Source organism: Sebastes fasciatus, chromosome 1 (genome assembly GCF_043250625.1).
Source record: "Sebastes fasciatus isolate fSebFas1 chromosome 1, fSebFas1.pri, whole genome shotgun sequence".
NCBI lineage: Eukaryota > Metazoa > Chordata > Actinopteri > Perciformes > Sebastidae > Sebastes > Sebastes fasciatus.
Genome location: NC_133795.1, coordinates 34806918 through 34825225, shown reverse-complemented (window position 1 = coordinate 34825225; position 18308 = coordinate 34806918). Strand labels below are relative to the sequence as shown.

Below are 18308 nucleotides of genomic sequence, written 5' to 3'. Positions count from 1 at the left end.
TTTTTTTTACAAATTAGCTTTTAATTAGCCTATAGTTTTAAGCAAACATTTTATTATTATCATTTTATTTTCTCCTGTAAACTATACATGTATCAACTAAATATATAAATACATATTTCTAATTTTTTTAAATCTGTTTTTATGTCTGTAAAGCACTTTGTAGCCTTGCTGTCTGAAAAAAATAAACCAGAAATATTTGCAGTACCCCCTCCTGTCCTGAGGGGGGCAGCACCGTCACTACACACACAAACACAATACAACCTCCACTTCCGGTTCTAAGTTTTGAACAGCAGCTAGCCAGCTAGCCGCTACACAGACCTGCTCAGGGAACCACGGATACTCAGCTGAGTTTTGGGTGAGATAAGCTTTTAAATCACCATTTATTTGTTTATTTGTCACAGCTTGCACGTGTTTTCTGTGTAATTGAAGAACATGTAGGTCGGCTGTGTAGTTAGTAAAGCAAGAGAGAATAGCATGCTAACAGCTAACAGTCTGTTGGCTTTGTTTCATCCATCAGAGGAGCTAACATGCTAACTAACTGAGGCTGAGGCTGCTCTGCTTGTAGTTTCAGACTAGTTGTGAATAGAGACATGAACTTCAAATGTTCAGTTTAAACTAAATGAATCTCTTGTTGATCTGGTAAACAATCCCCAGTGAGTCTAACCATGTTGTTGTTGTGTGTTGTAGCTAGCGGGCTAGCCTGTTAGAGCAACCAGAGATGTCAGCCAGCTCCAAGAGGAGGAGAGCCACCTCTCCCTCCAGCAGTGTGAGTGGAGGAGGAGACCTGGAGGAGACCTCCTGCTCCACACCTGGAAGTGGCAGGAAAAGAAGAAGGATCTCTAATGTTCCTCCTGTAGACACGGTAAATGCTCTTGATTTTATTGTATTGTTGATTTGCATCAGGCTTTGAATGTTTTTCTTTTTCTTTCAAAGATATTTTTATTAATTGTTAATAATCATTAGAACAGTCACTATACAAGGAAAGTTAATTTGTTTTTCTGAACAACACATCAATCAATCATACCTGACAACAACATCCACACAAACAAGCCACAGCTGGTCACAAAGGACCTAACTGATCTCAATCCTGGATACATAACATTCAAATTGTAGAGAATACAACACAGGGAGAGTATCCACAAATAAATCATGAAATAATAATAATAAGAAGAGAAGAAAAAAGATTTAAAACACACATATTTATAGACATACATGTAAATAAAAATAGAAGAAACAAGAAAATAATAATAAAAATAATGATAATAATGAATAAATAAATAAAATAAAATTTAAAAAAGGAAAAAAGGCTTTGAATGTTTTTAATCAATTTAAAAAGAACATGACATCTCTTATTTATGTATTGTATTATCTATCTATCTATCTATCTATCTATCTATCTATCTATCTATCTATCTATCTATTTCATATTTCATGATAGACAGGAAGGCAATCCAGGCACTCCAAAATACTCATGATCACTATAGTATTACAAAAAACACACAAACAAGTCATTTATGTCCAGCATCAATTCATGTGATTGTCTCCCATTGGTTGTTGATACCATATAGATGAGGCCACATCCGCTTTGTCTGTTTGTTTTTAAGCCCTGACAAAGACCTACAGTGGTCGAAACATGTTGGCTTTTTAACAATTTAGCCACTACATTAAATACTTTTTAATATATTTCCATCCTCGTTGCAACTTGTTTTAGTATTTTGGAGTGCCTTCCTGTCTATCCTGATTTTTTTACCCTCATTTTTCAAGAGCACCCGACACGTTTTGTCTTACGGTTGAATACACAGAGCAACCAGTTATCTGTCTTTCCATTTCTTATTCATATGTGCCAAAATTCTGAACCCAAACACTCATTCAGTCTATTTTTATATGCTGTTTTTTTTTATGTTTACTTACTTACTATGTCTTTAATGTTTATTTGCTTATTTATTAAATCTTATTTATTATTATTATTATTTTTTTTTACTTATGCCTCCTGCTGTTTGCACTGTCCCCCTTTGCTGTAATCCTGCAAATTTCCGTGCCGTGGGACTAATAAAGGATTCTCTTATCTTAATGTATGTGCATTATTAAACAGTTATGGGATTTTGATTGCTTGTTCCCTCCAGATTGCTGTATGTCATGAGCTGTTCAATGCTGTCAGGGACCACAGGGATGACCAAGGGAGGCAACTTTGTGAAGTTTTCCTTAGGGTACCAAAGAGAAGGTATTGTAACATAAAAGTCTGAGTAAAGCTTAAAATTGTCACAAAAAAAATGTGGGTGGACCTGTCCAAGATATACCAACCATCATACATTGTACATGTCATATTGAGATTTGACAGTCTGACTGGTGGGTTGGTCTCTGACATAAGGATATTACAATGAAGCCTGATTGCTCTTGTTCTTTTTCAGGAATCAGCCTGATTATTATGAAGTGGTGGCCCAGCCAATTGATATGACGAAGATTCAGTATAAACTGAAGTCAGAAGATTATAGTGATGTGGAGCAGCTTACTGCAGATTTCCAGCTCATGTTCAACAATGCCAAATCATTCTACAAGGTAGGGAGGAAATAAGTTCACTTACAGTATATCTGTCACTGCAATATAGTGTAATAGGACAATTATTCTGTTAAGCCATATTTTCAAAACTCTATATTCCTTTCCATGTTCAACAACTCAGAATGACACAGAGGAGTATCAAGCTGCATGCAAGCTGTGGGAGGTGTATTTGCAAACAAGGAATGAGTTTGTGCAACCCGGTGATGGAGATGAGGATGATGAAGATGGTGATGATATGATGGATAATCCAGGAATGTCAACTGAAGATGAGGTAAGTTATTTTCCTCATTGCATTGCCTGCTTGTGTGACTTTCATTTATGAACATTAATATCTGTAATATTTGTGTTTGTTGTAACAAGGATCAAATAGCTAATTTGTGCATATTTATCTTTTAGACCCCGACTGGCAATTTGAAGGAATTGTTCGAGCAACTCTTGGAGGCTATAGTGTCACACGCTGATCCCGCAGGGCGTCTGGTCAGTGAACTGTTCCAGAAATTGCCATCCAAAGTGGTAAGTCCTTGAAGAGTCTTTGGACTTCAAATGGTGCCTCTGAAATTGTTACACATTCTTGATATTAACACGCCTCTCTGTCTTTCCCAGCATTACCCAGACTACTATGCCATTATAAAGGAGCCAATAGATCTGAGAACCATCGCTCAAAGGATACAGGTAGTGACCGACTGTTTTGTCGTACATCATTCAGACATTTCAGAACGTCATGGTGTTTTAAAACAGCCAGCACTAATTTATGTTATTTGCATAGATTGGATACTATAAAAGTGTCAATGCGATGGCCAAGGACGTGGACCTGATGGCCAAAAATGCCAAAACGTACAATGAACCAGGATCTCAGGTTTTTAAGGTAAACTCTTCTTGATTTCCTTTTTCTTTTTTTTTTAAGATGTAACATCCCAAATATTAACAATTGTTCTCTTTTGTATTGTATAGGATGCCAACACCATAAAGAAAGTCTTCATCCAGCGGAAGACTGACCTTGAACACGCTGAACCCACTAAATCTAGTCTTCGCATCAGGTATTAAACAACAATTGCCACTAACTATTTTCTCGATTAATCGATTAGTTGTTTGATCTATAAAATGTCAGAAAATGGTGAAAAATATCAATCAGTGTTTCCCAAAGCCCGAGATGACGTCCTCAAATGTCTTGTTTTCTCCACAACTCAAAGATATTCAGTTTACTGTCATAGAGGAGTAAAAAAAAAAACTGAAAATATTCACATTTAAGAAGCTGGAATCAGAGAACTTAGAACATTTAAAAAAAATATTACTCAAACCGGTTTATTGATTATCCAAATAGTTGGCGGTTACTAATCGATTAATCGTTGCAGCTCTAGACAATTGCATAGTTTTTAGTGTATTATTTTTGTCACAAAATACAAATCAGCAAATTATTCCCTGACAGAAAACACATTTTTCCAAAACTACATGATGTCTTGTGTCTTTACTGATACTATTCAGAAATCGCAGGTCTGGCCAGGGGGATCGACTGTCTGGTGTCAGCGTAGCTCTCCACTATGGCTCAGAGAGTGAGGACGACCCTGTGCTCTCTGGTAAGCATCAGCGCTTTAGGTGGCAGAGAAATTTACCTTGTGTTTGTGTTGAAAAAAATAACAGTTCATCATCCTAAACGTTTGCAGGCTCCGTGTGCTACGACGAGGGAGAGTCAGAGGCCGAGAGTCAGAGTTCTAGTATGGAGATGAGCAACCCGATCTTCCAGCTGTATGAAGCTGTGAGGGGTGCCAGGAACACCCAGGGCCAGGTCTTCTCTGAACCTTTCCAGCACCTGCCCTCCCGCAGAGAGTATCCCGACTACTATCAGCAGATCAAACAACCCATCGCTCTGCAGCAGATCCGGTAAGGAACGATCACTCAGCAGATATCGTGTCCAGAGGCAGAATGACAGATTGATAAAAAGTTAGTGATGGGATTTATCTGTTGAAATTTCTAATTGCACCTAGTGGTGTGGTAGATGCTTACCTTGCAAGGCAGCTGGATTCTCGCAATGTCACAAGATCATGCGAGAATCGTGGGATCACATATCACACGAATATCCATCTTGTTAGGCTTCAAGTTATGTGAGGAGGAAATGTCTTCATTGAAAGAAGAGCAAAGAACGGCACTGAAGGCTTTTCACGATGGACAAGATGTTTTCGCTCTTCTCCCGACTGGCTTCGGCAAGAGTTTGATTGACAGACAGCTCATCCAATGCCATGTATTTTTTTGAAAGTGCCTGCTCTTTTCCAAACAGTTTCCAATGACTGCTTTTCAGATGGTTCTGTGTAACAAACCATCTGGTGGGTCAGGTTAGGTAGATGCAGTCCTTGATAACCTTTTCATTATTTTTAAGGGCAAAGATGAAGAACAACGAGTATGAGAGTGTGGAGCAGATGGATGCTGACCTCACTCTGATGTTTGAGAATGCAAAGCGCTACAACATACCTAGCTCAAGCATTTACAAGCGGGCCTTTAGGCTTCAGCAGATCTTACAGGTAAGGGAATCTGCTGTTTGTTTGTTTTTTGTCATGTTATGCTGGAAGATGTTTTTACTCTGGTTAGGCCAAGAATGAAAGAAATTACCTGTAATTTGAAACAATAAAGCATCTTGCAGAAATAGCCCAGTGAATATAATTGTCCACTGAGTTATCTGCCTTTCTGTTGATTGGTCTGTTGATCGGTCTGTTGTTACAGGCGAAAAAGAGGGAACTTCTGAGGAGAGACGAAGAGGATGAAAACAGCGTTCTGTCATCCGATGCAGGGAGCATCAAGAAGAAAAGGTATGCAGGTTTTTCTCTCTCCTTTCAGATTTGTTCTCGAATTGTAGATCCATTGCTAATTATCTTAAAAATGAAGAATCTGTAGTTTGCTTGCTAACAACAAAACGTCTTGTTTTTTATGTCTGTGTTGACCCCCAAGTTCTTTCCACTTTGATTCTTTTTAAGCCACAAGAAAAATGTCAAAAAGAACCGAATGAAAGCCTTATACGCCGCAGTGACTGAGGCTAGGGAGGCGAACACCAATCGCCGTCTTTGTGATCTGTTTATGGTCAAACCCTCCAAGAAGGACTACCCCAGCTACTATAAAGTCATCCTTGAACCAATGGACCTGAAGACCATTGAGCACAACGTCCGCAATGAACGCTACGCGACAGAGGAAGCTCTGATGGATGAAATGAGGTTGATGTTCCGAAACGCCCGGCATTACAATGAAGAGGGATCTCAGGTAGACAGTGTAAATCTTTGCTATTATTTAATGCAAAACAATGCTGAGATGATGAACTTTATTTTTCTGATACTACCAATTTTTGGGGGGTGTTAACTTAGGTGTACAATGATGCTGATATTCTGGAGAAGATACTGAAGGAAAAGCGTAAGGAGTTGGGACCTTTGCCTGAAGAAGAAGACGTGGGATCTCCCAAACCGAAACTAAGTAAGTTCGATCATACCAGCGTTTTTGCATGTTTTACGCCTCGTTTCCACAGGGTTTTGTTTTGTGTCCGTAAATCTGTATACTATACAGATTACGTCCACAAGTGTTCAACACAAGGAAATGCATCTCTTTACGGATATAAACACCACCACAGATATGGGAGAGAAGTTATTAACTACATATAAAACAGTGTTTTTATACGTGAGTTACTGTCTGTTTTTTACTGTTCAGACCAACGTTTGACGAGTCACATTTATAACGTTATGATTTTTCTAAGTGAAAAGTTCAACCATAGGATTTCATTAATTTCATCATAGTATAAATATTAACTTGCAGCGGCTAGAAACAACTAACTCGCTAATCTATCACAGTAAACAAACTATCCAGATTTACCATCCACCCAACATAATGGCTACCTGACAGACTATTAGGTCTTTGCAGAGGTCTGTACTCGATGGAGTGCCCCCATGTTGCTGTTGGTACTACTGTTTCTAGGCTTTAATTTTGGTTTTACAATGCTGTCTAATCTTACGTGTATTTTTGTATCTAGGAAAGAGTGGTGTTTCTCCAAAGAAGTCCAAATACCTCACCCCTCTCCAGCAGAGGTTAAATGAGCTCTACGATGCTGTGCGAAACTTCACCGACCGTCGAGGTCGGCGTCTAAGCACAATCTTCCTTCGTTTGCCGTCTCGTGCCGAGCTGCCTGACTACTATGCTACCATCAAGAGACCCATCGATATGGAGCGCCTGCGGAGCCACATGGCGGGCGGCCGTTACCAAGACGTTGAAGCCATGATGGAGGACTTTGCTCTCATGTTCAACAATGCCTGCATTTACAACGAGCCGGAGTCTCTGATCTATCGGGATGCTCTCGTTTTGCACCGGGTGCTGCTGGAGACACGCAAGCAGCAGGAGGGAGGCGAGGATTCGGAGCCTTCTGCTGTGGGACCTCTGGTGCGAGAGCTAATCAGGAACCTGTTTGTGTCCGTGCTGGGCCACCAGGACGAAGAGGGCAGATGCTACAGCGACTCGCTGGCTGAGATCCCCGCTGTGGATCCAGCCGCACCCGAGAAACCACCGCTTAACTTCGATGTCATCAGGATGAACGTGGACCGTGGCCGCTACAGGAGGCTGGACGTCTTCCAGGAAAACATGTTCGAAGTGCTGGAGAAGGCAAGAAGGCTGCACAGGTATATCAACTTATGTTTAAAAGGCTGTCTGAGGCTATATCAGTAAAAGTGAAGTGTTTGCTCTGTTCAGTCTAGAGACAAAAAAAAACTAAAACAGTCAGATCATTTATCTTGCATTGAAACAGCAAATAGAAAAAGGGTTTTCATGTGAATAACCTTTTACATTGTATTAAATCACTTTGACATTTTTAACAATATCCGATTGCACAACTTCTCAAAAAAAGTTGTTTCGATCCGTGAAGCATTCTCTGCAAGAAACTATCATGCGCTTGCCACAAATGAAAAGTGAAAATTATTAGTATCAAATGGGGAAATATGCTCTTTTCAATTCTCTAACTTCAAGAGCCCTTCAGATTTTTTTTACTATTTACTGTATTTTTACTTCTTTTTCTTGATTTTTACTGTTTACAAACATAATTTGGATGGTGGGTTGGGTGCAGATTTAAGAGTCAGCATTTAACATCTTTTACAAGAACTTAGTGTTAAATGTTATTAATGTTTTAGTTATGCACAATTATTTAATTTGTAGTTAAGGATCAGGATTTAACACATTCATTCAACTAACAATTATTTTCATTTTCGATTAATTTGTAGATTATTTTCTCGATAAATCGATAAGTTGTTTGGTCTAGAAAATGTCAGAAAATGTTGATCAGTATTTCCCAAAGCCCAAGGTGATGTCCTCAAATATCTTGTTTTGTCCACAACTCAAAGATCTTTAGTTTACTCTCATAGAGGAGTAAAGAAACCAGAGAATATTCACATTTAAGAAGCTCGAATCAGAGAACTTTGACTTTTTTTTCCTCAAAAATGACTCCACCGATTTGCAATTAATTTAATAACTAATTGATTAATCAATTAATCGTTGCAGCTCTATCCTGGTCCTTCAGCTAAAACGGTGTGATGTTCTCTTTTAAACAGCTAAACTGTGTTCAAAAGTGTTTACTTATTCATGTATTTTTTTTGCATTTGCAGGACTGACTCAGAAATATTTGAGGATTCAGTGGAGCTACAACAGTTTTTCATTAAGATCAGGGATGAGCTATGCAAGAACGGAGAGATTCTGCTGTCGACTGCACTCAACTACACGTGCAAACACCTGCACAACGACGTGGAGCAGGAAAAGAGGGAGAAGATCCCCAAAGAGATCGAGGAGGACAAACTAAAGACGGAGGAAGAGGAGGACGAAAACAAAGGTGTGTGTGTGTGTGTGTTAACTCTCTGGCATAATACACTTACAGGTATGAGGAATGTGTTAATATGTTGATGTGGTATTCATTTGGAATCATTATGTATTTCTCACCTAAAGAGGGTGAGAAAGCCGAGGACCTGCCAGGTGAGGCGTGGCAGTCAGAGTCTGAGTCGGAGCGTGTGTACACTCAGGAGTGCAGCTTTGAAAACAACACCTACCATGTGGGCGACTTTGTCTACGTGGAGCCATCAGAGCCGAACCTGAAGCCACACATCGTCTGCATTGAACGCCTGTGGGAGGATGAAGCAGGTAAAAAAAATGTTGGCAACTTAAAGGGCCAGTGTGTAACTATTAGGGGGATCTATTGGCAGAAATGGAATATTAATAAGTATGTTTTCTTTAGTATATAATCACCTGATGATGAGAATCGTTGTGTTTTTGTTACGTTAGAATGAGCCGTTTATATCTACATAGGGAGCGGGTCCTCTCCGCAGAGTCTGCCATGTGGCACCGCCATGTTTCTACAGTAGCACGGGCCAGACAAACGAAACTCTGTTCCTGCTTGGGCCGGAGTCGTTAACGTTACTCGCTCCCGTCGCCACTGCCCTTTCTCTCTCTTGCTTCACCACTCACATACACACACACACACACTGTAATCACTGGCTCTGCTCTAAATGGCTCTAGAGAGGGCCATTCGCGTTTTCGCCTCGGCCACCGTAGCTCTCCTCACCTCACCGCTAGATACCGCCAGATCCTACGCACTGGACCTGTAAGAAAGAAATCATTATCAAATGGCCACAAGTCATACATAAATGGCAATGTTGTACCGTTTTATGACACACCCAAAAATCAAGTCAAAATCAATAGGCAGAATTAATTATTATAAGAAAGAAGATTAAACTAACTTTAGATGTTTTTTTATTTTTACTCAATAAATACTGAGATTTTTTGCAAATTTCAGCTTTCTTGTATTGATTATTTGTTCATGGCCTGTGTGTGAAGGTGCGAAGTGGCTCTATGGCTGCTGGTTCTACAGACCAAGTGAAACCTTCCACCTGGCAACACGCAAGTTTCTGGAAAAGGAGGTCTTCAAGAGCGACTACTACAACAAGGTGTCTTTCAGTAAAGTTGCGGGCAAATGTGTGGTCCTGTTTGTGAAGGTAAGACCCTCTACAGAAACTGAATCACACACAGAATATATATTTTATTGCTTTGACACAAGGATCTGTTCACCTAATCGTGTTTTTCCTTTTCTTGTATCTGTAGGATTATTTCAAAATGCAACCCGAGGGCTATGGAGCCGAGGATGTGTACATCTGCGAATCCCGCTACACTGCCAGGAGCAAGTCGTTCAAGAAGATCAAGATCTGGGCCGTGCCTGCGAGTTCAGTGAAACTGACTTCTCGGGAGATGCCGTTGCCCGTCGTCCGCGTTGCTTCCATGTTTGCCAAGCCTGACCAGGACAAACTGACAGTGTCATATGCAGGCAGTGGTGGATTTGTTGAGAAGGTGAGGTCACACTGTATTTTCTAAGGTTACGCCATGGCAATACATCATTTGTTGTATAGTTTTGGATTTTTATTTCCGACCTGAAGATAAGATTGATTAGTTACGTCCCTGACAAGAGGAATTTGCACTAAATAAGGGCCTGCCGGTATGTGTCCACATGGGTGTTTTTAGACACGAGCGATCGCCTCGCTTCCCAGCATTGGATGCTTGGTGGACTGCCACTAGGCACCTGATTGAACGCTCTCTCTCGTGGGCTGCTGCTCCCAGCTTTCAAACCCTAACCAACATGGCGGCTCGTTAAGAAACTTTTTTCTTGTATATTACGAAAATAGTTCACCTTCAAATGTGTTTTTGAAAACATTTTAGGCGAGAAATAAGTTATACATTTGCTGAATCTGTCTTCATTTTAGATCGACAACAATTAATTTAATAGTTTTTTGGGAGTTTCCAGAGGCGCTGATTCGCGTCTCTCAAAACGCAAAGCTACGCTACCAGAATGCATTGCACAGCTGCTTACATAGACACCGAATGGGAAGCGTGGAAAGGATGGAGCCTGTGGACACGTACCAGTGTAGTTCTAATAGTTCCTTATGATCCTGTGTGAGGCTTTTTTAATTTTACTTTTCTGGAAACTGGGTCAGCAAATAAAAGGACACATAAAAGACAAATTCTGGGTATAGCTAATGGTGTCATACCAGACTTAAGTATTGAGCCTAATCCCAAAAGGCCTCCAGAATCAGGACACTGGCCCTCTACTCAACTTCGGTGTAAAGGACAAGGCTGCAGTCCAGGTCTAAATTAAAAATAAAATATAATCCACAGTATATTGTTGCCGAGCAGGAACACTGTCAGCTGGCCGACTACAGGGGATTCATTAACTCAGAGAGTGGTAGCAGGCATGTCCTGACAAGGAGCACGGTGACAGAGGAGCAGTTAGTTCCAAGTATGAAAGTTTGTTTGTCACAATATAAACAAACCCCTGAGTCCTCTGTGTGTCCGTGTTTATTCGTTTAGGAGAGAGAGGATGTCCCTACGGAGATGAGTGGAGCCGAGCCCGGCTGTCAGCACTATGAACAGTTACGCTACAACAACATGTGGTATAAAGTGGGAGACTTTGTCAACATCCAGTCACATGGTCTGTCAAAGCCCCGGGTTGCCAGGTGGGTGACAGTACATTTGGCCTCCCTGGTGTTATTGAAACATGGTGTATGCATTTATTGTTTAGTTATTAAGTATTGGTAACATGGCTCCCTTGACTGGGCTGCAGGATGGAGAAGCTGTGGGTGCAGAATGGAACGACTTTCTTCTTTGGGCCCATCTTCATTCATCCTGAGGAGACGGAGCACGAACCCACAAAGATGTTCTACAAGAGAGAAGTGTTTCTGAGCCATCTGGAGGAGACCTTGCTCATGACCTGTGTCACAGGTACTGTTTGATAACTTGTGTTCACACATCACAGTTGATGCCTTTTTAAAGGAATAGTTTAACGTTGTGGGGGAAAAATATATTTGGCAGCGAGTTAGATAAACACGTTGATATCACTCGCATATCTGCAGGGCTCCACAATAAGGATTGCCCGCTTGCCCGGGGCAAGTAAAATGCCACGTCGGCTAGTAAATCTAGCAACTTGCCCGAATGAGCAAGTGGTAAAAAAATAATTAAACACAGTTGATGATGGAAGTAGTGAGCCGTCTCGCTTTCCTTCTCGTCTCTGTTGAGAGTTGCGCAGCGCCGATCGGGCAATCACGAGAAAATGGCGGTGGGTAAAGACAAAGTTTATGAGCTAAAGCGCAAGCGAGCATTTGAATTATCCTGAAAACAGGGGTTTAGTTGGAGGATGTGGGGCAAAACACCAGATTTATTTACTTAAATAAAGATTAAACTTGACAGTTAACTTAAGTCTTTGTTCTTATTTGATAACTTCTAATAAATAAAACAATTTGTATCGGTAAAGTAAAAATTTTACTTTATTTTATTTCTGACCCACTTATCCAACCGGGCAAGTGGAAAAAAACGATCGTTGAACCCTAGTCTGTCTGTCAAATATAAGGCTACTACAGCCAGTCGCTGGTTAGCTTAGCTTTGTGCTAAACTAACTGGTGTAAAACCAGCGTTTGTACAGTAACACTAACTCTCCACCAGAAAGCCAATATATTTCATTAGCCTTATTTTTTAAATTGACATTACAGCTACTTTTTTAACATATGAGGCTCTGTGCCCTCACACTGCTAGTGTGAATTCAGTTGTTCATCAACGATGTTATTGATCTTTCCTGTCTGCTCTCCAGGCAAATGTCTGGTGTCCTCCTTTAAGGACTACCTGTCCTGCAGACCTACCGAGATTGCAGAAGAGGATGTCATGCTGTGCGAGAGCCGCTACATCGATGCAGAGAAGCTGATGAAAAAGTTCAAGGGTCTGAAACGCTTCTCATACTCTTCCAAAGTGGTGGAGGACGAGGTCTACTATTTCAGGTTGGTCAGTCGAGCAGCTCAGCGCTGTTTCTGATTAAAAAGCAGTTTCTTGCCCAGTCTGATTTTCTTTTTTTTTTCTCTTACGCTGGTCTGATCTTTCGTAGGAAATTAATGGTGCCACAGAAGGAAGCATCACCCCTTTTGGACAAGAAGATCAGCGAGCTTGAGGTTAAACTGGCAGATGTTGAGGATGATGACATGGAAGATATGGACGACGACGACGACGCTCCACGGACGCTTTCTATGCCTCAGATGCAAACCCCTCTTGCTAGTGATAATGAGGTCACGCCATACACTCCTCAGGTACTCATGCACGTCCAAAGTCTTCAAACATTTGCTATTAAAATTAAGACAACCTATTTGTTTTTATACCCCGACGACAATGTAGTCGGGGGTATATAGCGCTCCGCCCGTTAGTCCTTCCTTCCTTCCTTTCGCGTGTCACACTTTCTTTTCCGGAGCAGAACTCGGAAACGATTTAACTTAGGAACTTCAGATTTGGTATGCTGATTGACAGTATTGTCTAGTTGTGCCTTTTGGGGGGTTAGAAGTCCAGGGTGCCCAAACTTTTGAAATATTTCCAAAAGGACAAAACCTTTGGCCCTACTTTAGCAGGGGTCAAGCAGTGAGCGGGGGGTATGTGAGCAATGCTAACTTTTGCCTTGTTTTTTAACTTGCATCTTTGTTTTTCATCAAGTCCACTCCTAAAGTGAAGGGCTTATCTAAGAAGGAAGGGGCCAAGAGGAAGATCAACATGAGTGGCTATATCTTGTTCAGCAGTGAAATGCGAGCAGTCATCAAAGCGCGACACCCGGACTTCTCCTTCGGAGAGCTGAGTCGACTCGTGGGCACCGAGTGGAGGAACCTCGAGACTACCAAGAAAGCAGAGTATGAAGGTGAGAAGAAGAAATTTGTGGGTATGAAAGTTCTCTGATGTGAACCGAAGTCAAGACAGGAATTATTTTTTGTTTCAGAACGTGCAGCCAAAATAGTGGATCAACAAGAGCGTGACCGGCCGCCCCAGAAGCAAGCGTCCCCTAGAGCAGGTACCCCCATAGGGGCACTGATGGGGGTGGTGCCTTCGCCTAGCACTATGGGAATGATAAACCAGACCATGACACCTGTGTCAGGTAACCCCTCTCAGAGGCAGCACGAGTGTTTGACAACAAGGCAGCAGGGAAATGAGGCTGGACTGTTAAAAATCCTAATCCTCTTAATTTTCTAACCGTTTGGAACTTACATTCTTAAAGCAACAGTTTTCTTCTTTTGCTGCAGTTTCACATTGTTTTATGTTTTTTTATTATCACTAGCTGAAAGTGCATGACATTGACTGCATGATAGAATATAACCATGAATAACTTTTTTTTAAATTTCATTTAACTTTCATGCTTGTTTTGCCTGCTAACATTCTCAGACTTGTTTGTATTGTCTGCCCCTTTCACACACTGAACCTTTAACATCATCCGGTCTGTTTGTTCGGGTGAGGCTACCTCCTCGCTATTATCCACACATTGGTCTCTAAGGACGCTTTCACAAGCCATAGTACATTTGGTTTGTCCGAATCAGAGTTAAATTAATACTTTTGGTTTGTTTTCTATTTAGTCTGGTTCAGTTTCACAGTGCACAAATCAAAATGGACCAAATAAGTAAAATAAGTTGCTGAGGGAAGTGTACGAAGGAGCAAATTTATCGTAATCGCCTCGAGAGCTCCCACTTCTACGCAGGGAATTGTGGACTCTGATGCTCTGCGCTGATCGACTGCGCACAAATCCCTTCTCCAGTTTCTGATTTTATAAACTATCACTATTTTTGTGGACTTTATGTAGCATATTCTGTATGTTCTCTTCGGCCCTGATGTCAAGCAAACATTGGACTTCTGCAGAAGTCCATGTCCGTCCTCTCCCACTCATGTTAACCTGTCGTTTACCTGTGTCCATCTCAACAAATGTCCTTACAGGAAGCCTGTGTTTTGGTTCGCTTGGAAACGGTCCGAGACCACCTCTCACAAGCGGTCTCAGTCCGATTGTTTTTGTCCACACCAGAGTATGATTACTGCGTTCACAACCGCCCAAACGAATCGCACCAGAGTTTGATTAAAGCGGACCAAATGTTGCCTTGAGAAAGCACCCCAATACTGCAAATGTCAGTGTCAAGTCTCCTATGACATCAAATTACCGTCCGTGATAAGAAAGTATGTTTATTTGCAAGAGGTACAAAAAAGTACACCACAGAAGATGGCCTTTATGAATTTTCAGAGTCTACCCAGAGGATTGAATTAAATCATATCAAAAATCGTATCAAAGTTTAACCAAATATACGATTATCTTGGTGGCTATGTAAAACCATAATAAAGTCAGCTTTACACAGGTATATTGCTGCTTCTTTTACCACTAGAGTTGTAGTTACACATTTGTCAAATTCTATCTAGTCCTGAACAAACAGAGGAAACTGCCAGAGCCTTTGTGGCTTCAGGTGCATGTGTGAAAGGGGCCACTGTGTGTAGTAGTAGTGCATGTTATTATAGAGTCAGCTGCATGTCACTTATGCATGGATATGTTGTTGTCCTCTCCTTGCCCTCTTCCCCAAGGCATGATGGGAGCTTACGGCCCACCTTATATGCAGGGCCCCCATGAGGGCTTGTTGAGTGTGGCCCCAATGCTACCTCACCCTGCAGGGGGGCCCTTCCTGTCTCTCCACCATCTCCAGCCAGGTATGCCCGGGTACCCTGGCATGCCTCATCAGGGTAAGGGCCACTGTCCTAGCCACACCTGCTCAGTCACATCCAGTCGTGTCTCTCCTGCTGGAGGGGTTTACCTGGTCCACGGGCTGCAATGCCTGATCCACTCACCGAGCAGTCAAAGCTCTCTGGTCTCAAACAGCCTCTCTCAAAGTGTACTCACATACCACACCTAAAATATACAGGATCCACACACACATTTACACATATAGTGCATGTGAAAACAAACCGAGCCACTAGCATTCAACTGATATTCAGAAACGAACATTTTCACAAGGGATTGTAAAACATTGTTGTAGATCTTAACATAAAGCAAACCAGCATGACTTTATGCCAGTTACTAAATATACAGAAACTAAATATTGTTGTTTAACAGGTATGATGGGCGCTGGTATGAACGGCATGGCAGGAAGTCCTGGAGCGGGAAACTTTATGCAACAGGTGAGCTCCAGTCCAGAAAATACAGAGTTCACATACTTTTCAACTTTATATTACATTCAGTCTTGCAGCGAGTGCGATTTCACTGCTGGATGTTAGAAGATGAAGTCGAGATGTAGAAATTAGAAAAACAAAAGCGTCATGTATTGTTATTATATATAACACACATATTTATTATATATATTTATATAAAAAATAATATGTATGTATTTTTAGGATTCAATATTCCACATATTGTGCTAAAAAGTGTGTTGTCCTTGTTCGATTTTAGCCTGGGATGTTCAGCCCTGCTCCTCCACCATATCCGGGACAGGGCCTGCCCTCTCACCTGCAGCCCACCACGCCCATGTTTGTGGCTCCACCACCAAAGACCCAGAGGGTGCTCCACTCAGAGGCCTACCTCAAGTACATCGAGGGCTTGAATTCAGAGTCCAACTCAGTCAGCAAGTGGGACCAAACGCTCAGAGGTGGTGTTCCTTAAGTCCTCTTTTCATTTGGGGCGTGTAGAAGCGTTCTTGTGGACACAATATTGACAGTACTGAAACTTCATATTATACAACAGATTTTTCCCACATGATCTGATTATTATTTGCCTTTTAAATGTTTCCTCATAAATTAACTTGCTACCTTCTAACGTCTTAGTTATTAAGATGCTAAATTCACCATCTTAGAGCTTGTTTTTTTAAGTCAAGACAAGTATTTTGAAGTAAAAATGTTTGCTGTTACTGGAAATGTGATTACCGTTTACATATAAATCAAGAACAGTACATGATAGAAGCAGGTTTGTTAAGTAAGGGACAATGTACAGCGAGCCGTCATTGTTGCTGCTTGCTGTACATTATGCTGCTTATTACACATCTATTTACTTAAACCTGCAGTGGGCAGAATGTTTTTGGCATCATTGGGCAAATATTCCATAATAACCTTTCAGCATATTGTAATTCAAAAGTTATGAGAGAATGAGACTTCTGCACCTCCTCATGGCTCTGTTTTCAGGCTTTAGAAAGTCTAGCCCGTGACGGGACACTTTGACCAATCACATGTCATTTCAGAGAGAGAGAGAGCGTTCCTATTGGCTGTTCATTCAACGGAGGCAGCTGTCAATAATTTGTGAACTCCGATCAAACGGTCAAACTAGGCAGCGCTGATCAAATATTAATTCATATTCTGTTACTGTAATGCCTATTTCTCGCCTCAATTGTTGTCAGAAACATCTTGTAGTGTACTGTTTAGCTGTAAAATGAGAAAGTTTGCTCTGGCTGGTGGGCGGTGCTTGGTATTTTTTTTCAACTGATCTCAACATGGCTGCCATACAAGATGTTTCTGAAAACATTTGAGGAGATAAATAGTCATTACAGTAACAGAATATTGATTCATATTTGATCAGCGCTGCCTAGTTTGACCGTTTGATCAGAGTTCGCAAGTGATTGACAGCATGCTCAATCTCGGCTCTGATTGGTTGTTTTCCTCTGAAATCTTGCAGATGCCATTAGGAGCACCGGAGGACACAGCGGCACATGATTTTTTTTCAGATTACCTGTTTAATCATATTTGCTCCAATTCTACCCACTGCAGCTTTAAGAAATAATAATTATTTGACACAAAAATGGTCCTCTGGAGACCGAGATCAGAGCCCTGTCCATAGCAGTGGTCTGCTATAAAGAAATAACAGACCATAGAATGCTGCAATTGAGTAATCGGTATTGAGTATTCAACAAAGCTGTGTAATAAAATAGAAGTATATAAATGGGAAGTATTCAGGTTCTTATTAAGCATAATTAGCTCAAGTCCTTCTTGTTTTGTGTGCTTGAAAAAAGAGAAACATCATTCTGCTCACATAAGTAAAACATATTTCGCCTGTTCAATAAATCCAAAACCCCTGTGTTTCCATCACAGCTCAAAGGCGTGAAGCTCACCTGACCAAAGAGCAGGAGAGCCGGCTGCCAGCTCACTGGCTGAAGAGCAAAGGAGCCCACACCACCATGGTGGATGCACTGTGGCGCCTGCGTGACCTGATGCTGAGAGACTCTCTGAACATCTCTCAGGGATACAACCTGTGACCTGTAGGGACTAACCACTATAACCAGCTCACCCACTGCTCCTATCCTCAACCAATGGGGTTTAGGGAAGGATCATAGACCATAGAAGCAATATTTTATAGTGAACCATGATCAATTTTATATTTATTAGCTAACATAATGAGTTTGATAGTTATTTGTGTGTGCATTTTCTTTTCTTTTTTTACACCACAGGATTAATTATGCTGCAAAAACAAGTGCTTTGTTTTGGGCTTATTGGTAATACCAAAATAAAATTCAGAATACCCTGTTCATACTGTTTTTTTTCAAATTGTATTAGTCCTCAACAAACGTTACTTTGTGCTTGTGTGCTTTCCACGGTATACTTATGATAAAGAGAAATGCGTGATGATGCCTTTTCACTGGTGATGTGTAGGTCACGAACGAGCCGGTTCATTGAGCCAGCTCCCGTCCGAGAGTCGTTTTTTTTTTCTTTTCCTTTTTTCTTTAATTAATTCAAGGCAGAATGATAGGATAATCTTCTCCGCACCACGGGCACTCCATGCACTGACTGTGACTGAATGTTGTGTTAATGACGTCCGTGCGAACAATCAGGTGATGACAGACAAGGATCAAACGATCAAGCAGGGAGGGGCGGGGGTGCGCGGCGCGCTGATGGTCTACAGGTACAGAGCAGGAGGGAGAGGAGGAGAGAAAGAGAGAGAGGAGTGCGGTGCGCGAATAGCA

At 41.3% G+C, this 18308-nt stretch overlaps 1 protein-coding gene across 7 annotated transcripts; it reads left to right on the top strand.

The window, feature by feature from the left end:
* The first annotated feature begins 233 nt into the window (after window positions 1-233).
* pbrm1l (polybromo 1, like) lies at window positions 234-17875 on the top strand. Of its 7 annotated transcripts, none has more exons than XM_074645668.1 (30): window positions 234-355; window positions 688-862; window positions 2124-2221; window positions 2409-2556; window positions 2678-2827; window positions 2953-3069; window positions 3160-3228; window positions 3323-3421; window positions 3508-3593; window positions 4048-4130; window positions 4218-4434; window positions 4928-5069; window positions 5269-5354; window positions 5520-5799; window positions 5901-6006; window positions 6557-7196; window positions 8172-8392; window positions 8506-8697; window positions 9391-9548; window positions 9655-9897; window positions 10912-11057; window positions 11165-11322; window positions 12185-12368; window positions 12473-12671; window positions 13066-13264; window positions 13343-13498; window positions 14956-15111; window positions 15482-15546; window positions 15815-16010; window positions 17440-17875. In XM_074645668.1, the coding sequence occupies exons 2-30, from the start codon at window positions 719-721 to the stop codon at window positions 17601-17603; spliced, it is 4902 nt and encodes a 1633-aa protein (XP_074501769.1). In that variant the 5' UTR covers window positions 234-355; window positions 688-718; the 3' UTR covers window positions 17604-17875. The 7 variants fall into 7 exon arrangements, with proteins under 7 accessions (XP_074501769.1, XP_074501779.1, XP_074501754.1 ...); XM_074645678.1 differs by having other exon boundaries at window positions 4039-4130; window positions 13343-13414; XM_074645653.1 differs by having other exon boundaries at window positions 4039-4130.
* The last annotated feature ends 433 nt before the right edge of the window (window positions 17876-18308 follow it).

Bases quoted from the DNA above. Each gene is read 5' to 3' on its own strand.
- pbrm1l (XM_074645653.1), top strand. From the start codon at position 719: ATGTCAGCCAGCTCCAAGAGGAGGAGAGCCACCTCTCCCTCCAGCAGT. The intron at 5,800-5,900 runs GTAGACAGTGTA...GTGTTAACTTAG, and splicing joins ACAATGAAGAGGGATCTCAG to GTGTACAATGATGCTGATAT. The intron at 6,007-6,556 runs GTAAGTTCGATC...TTTTGTATCTAG, and splicing joins ATCTCCCAAACCGAAACTAA to GAAAGAGTGGTGTTTCTCCA.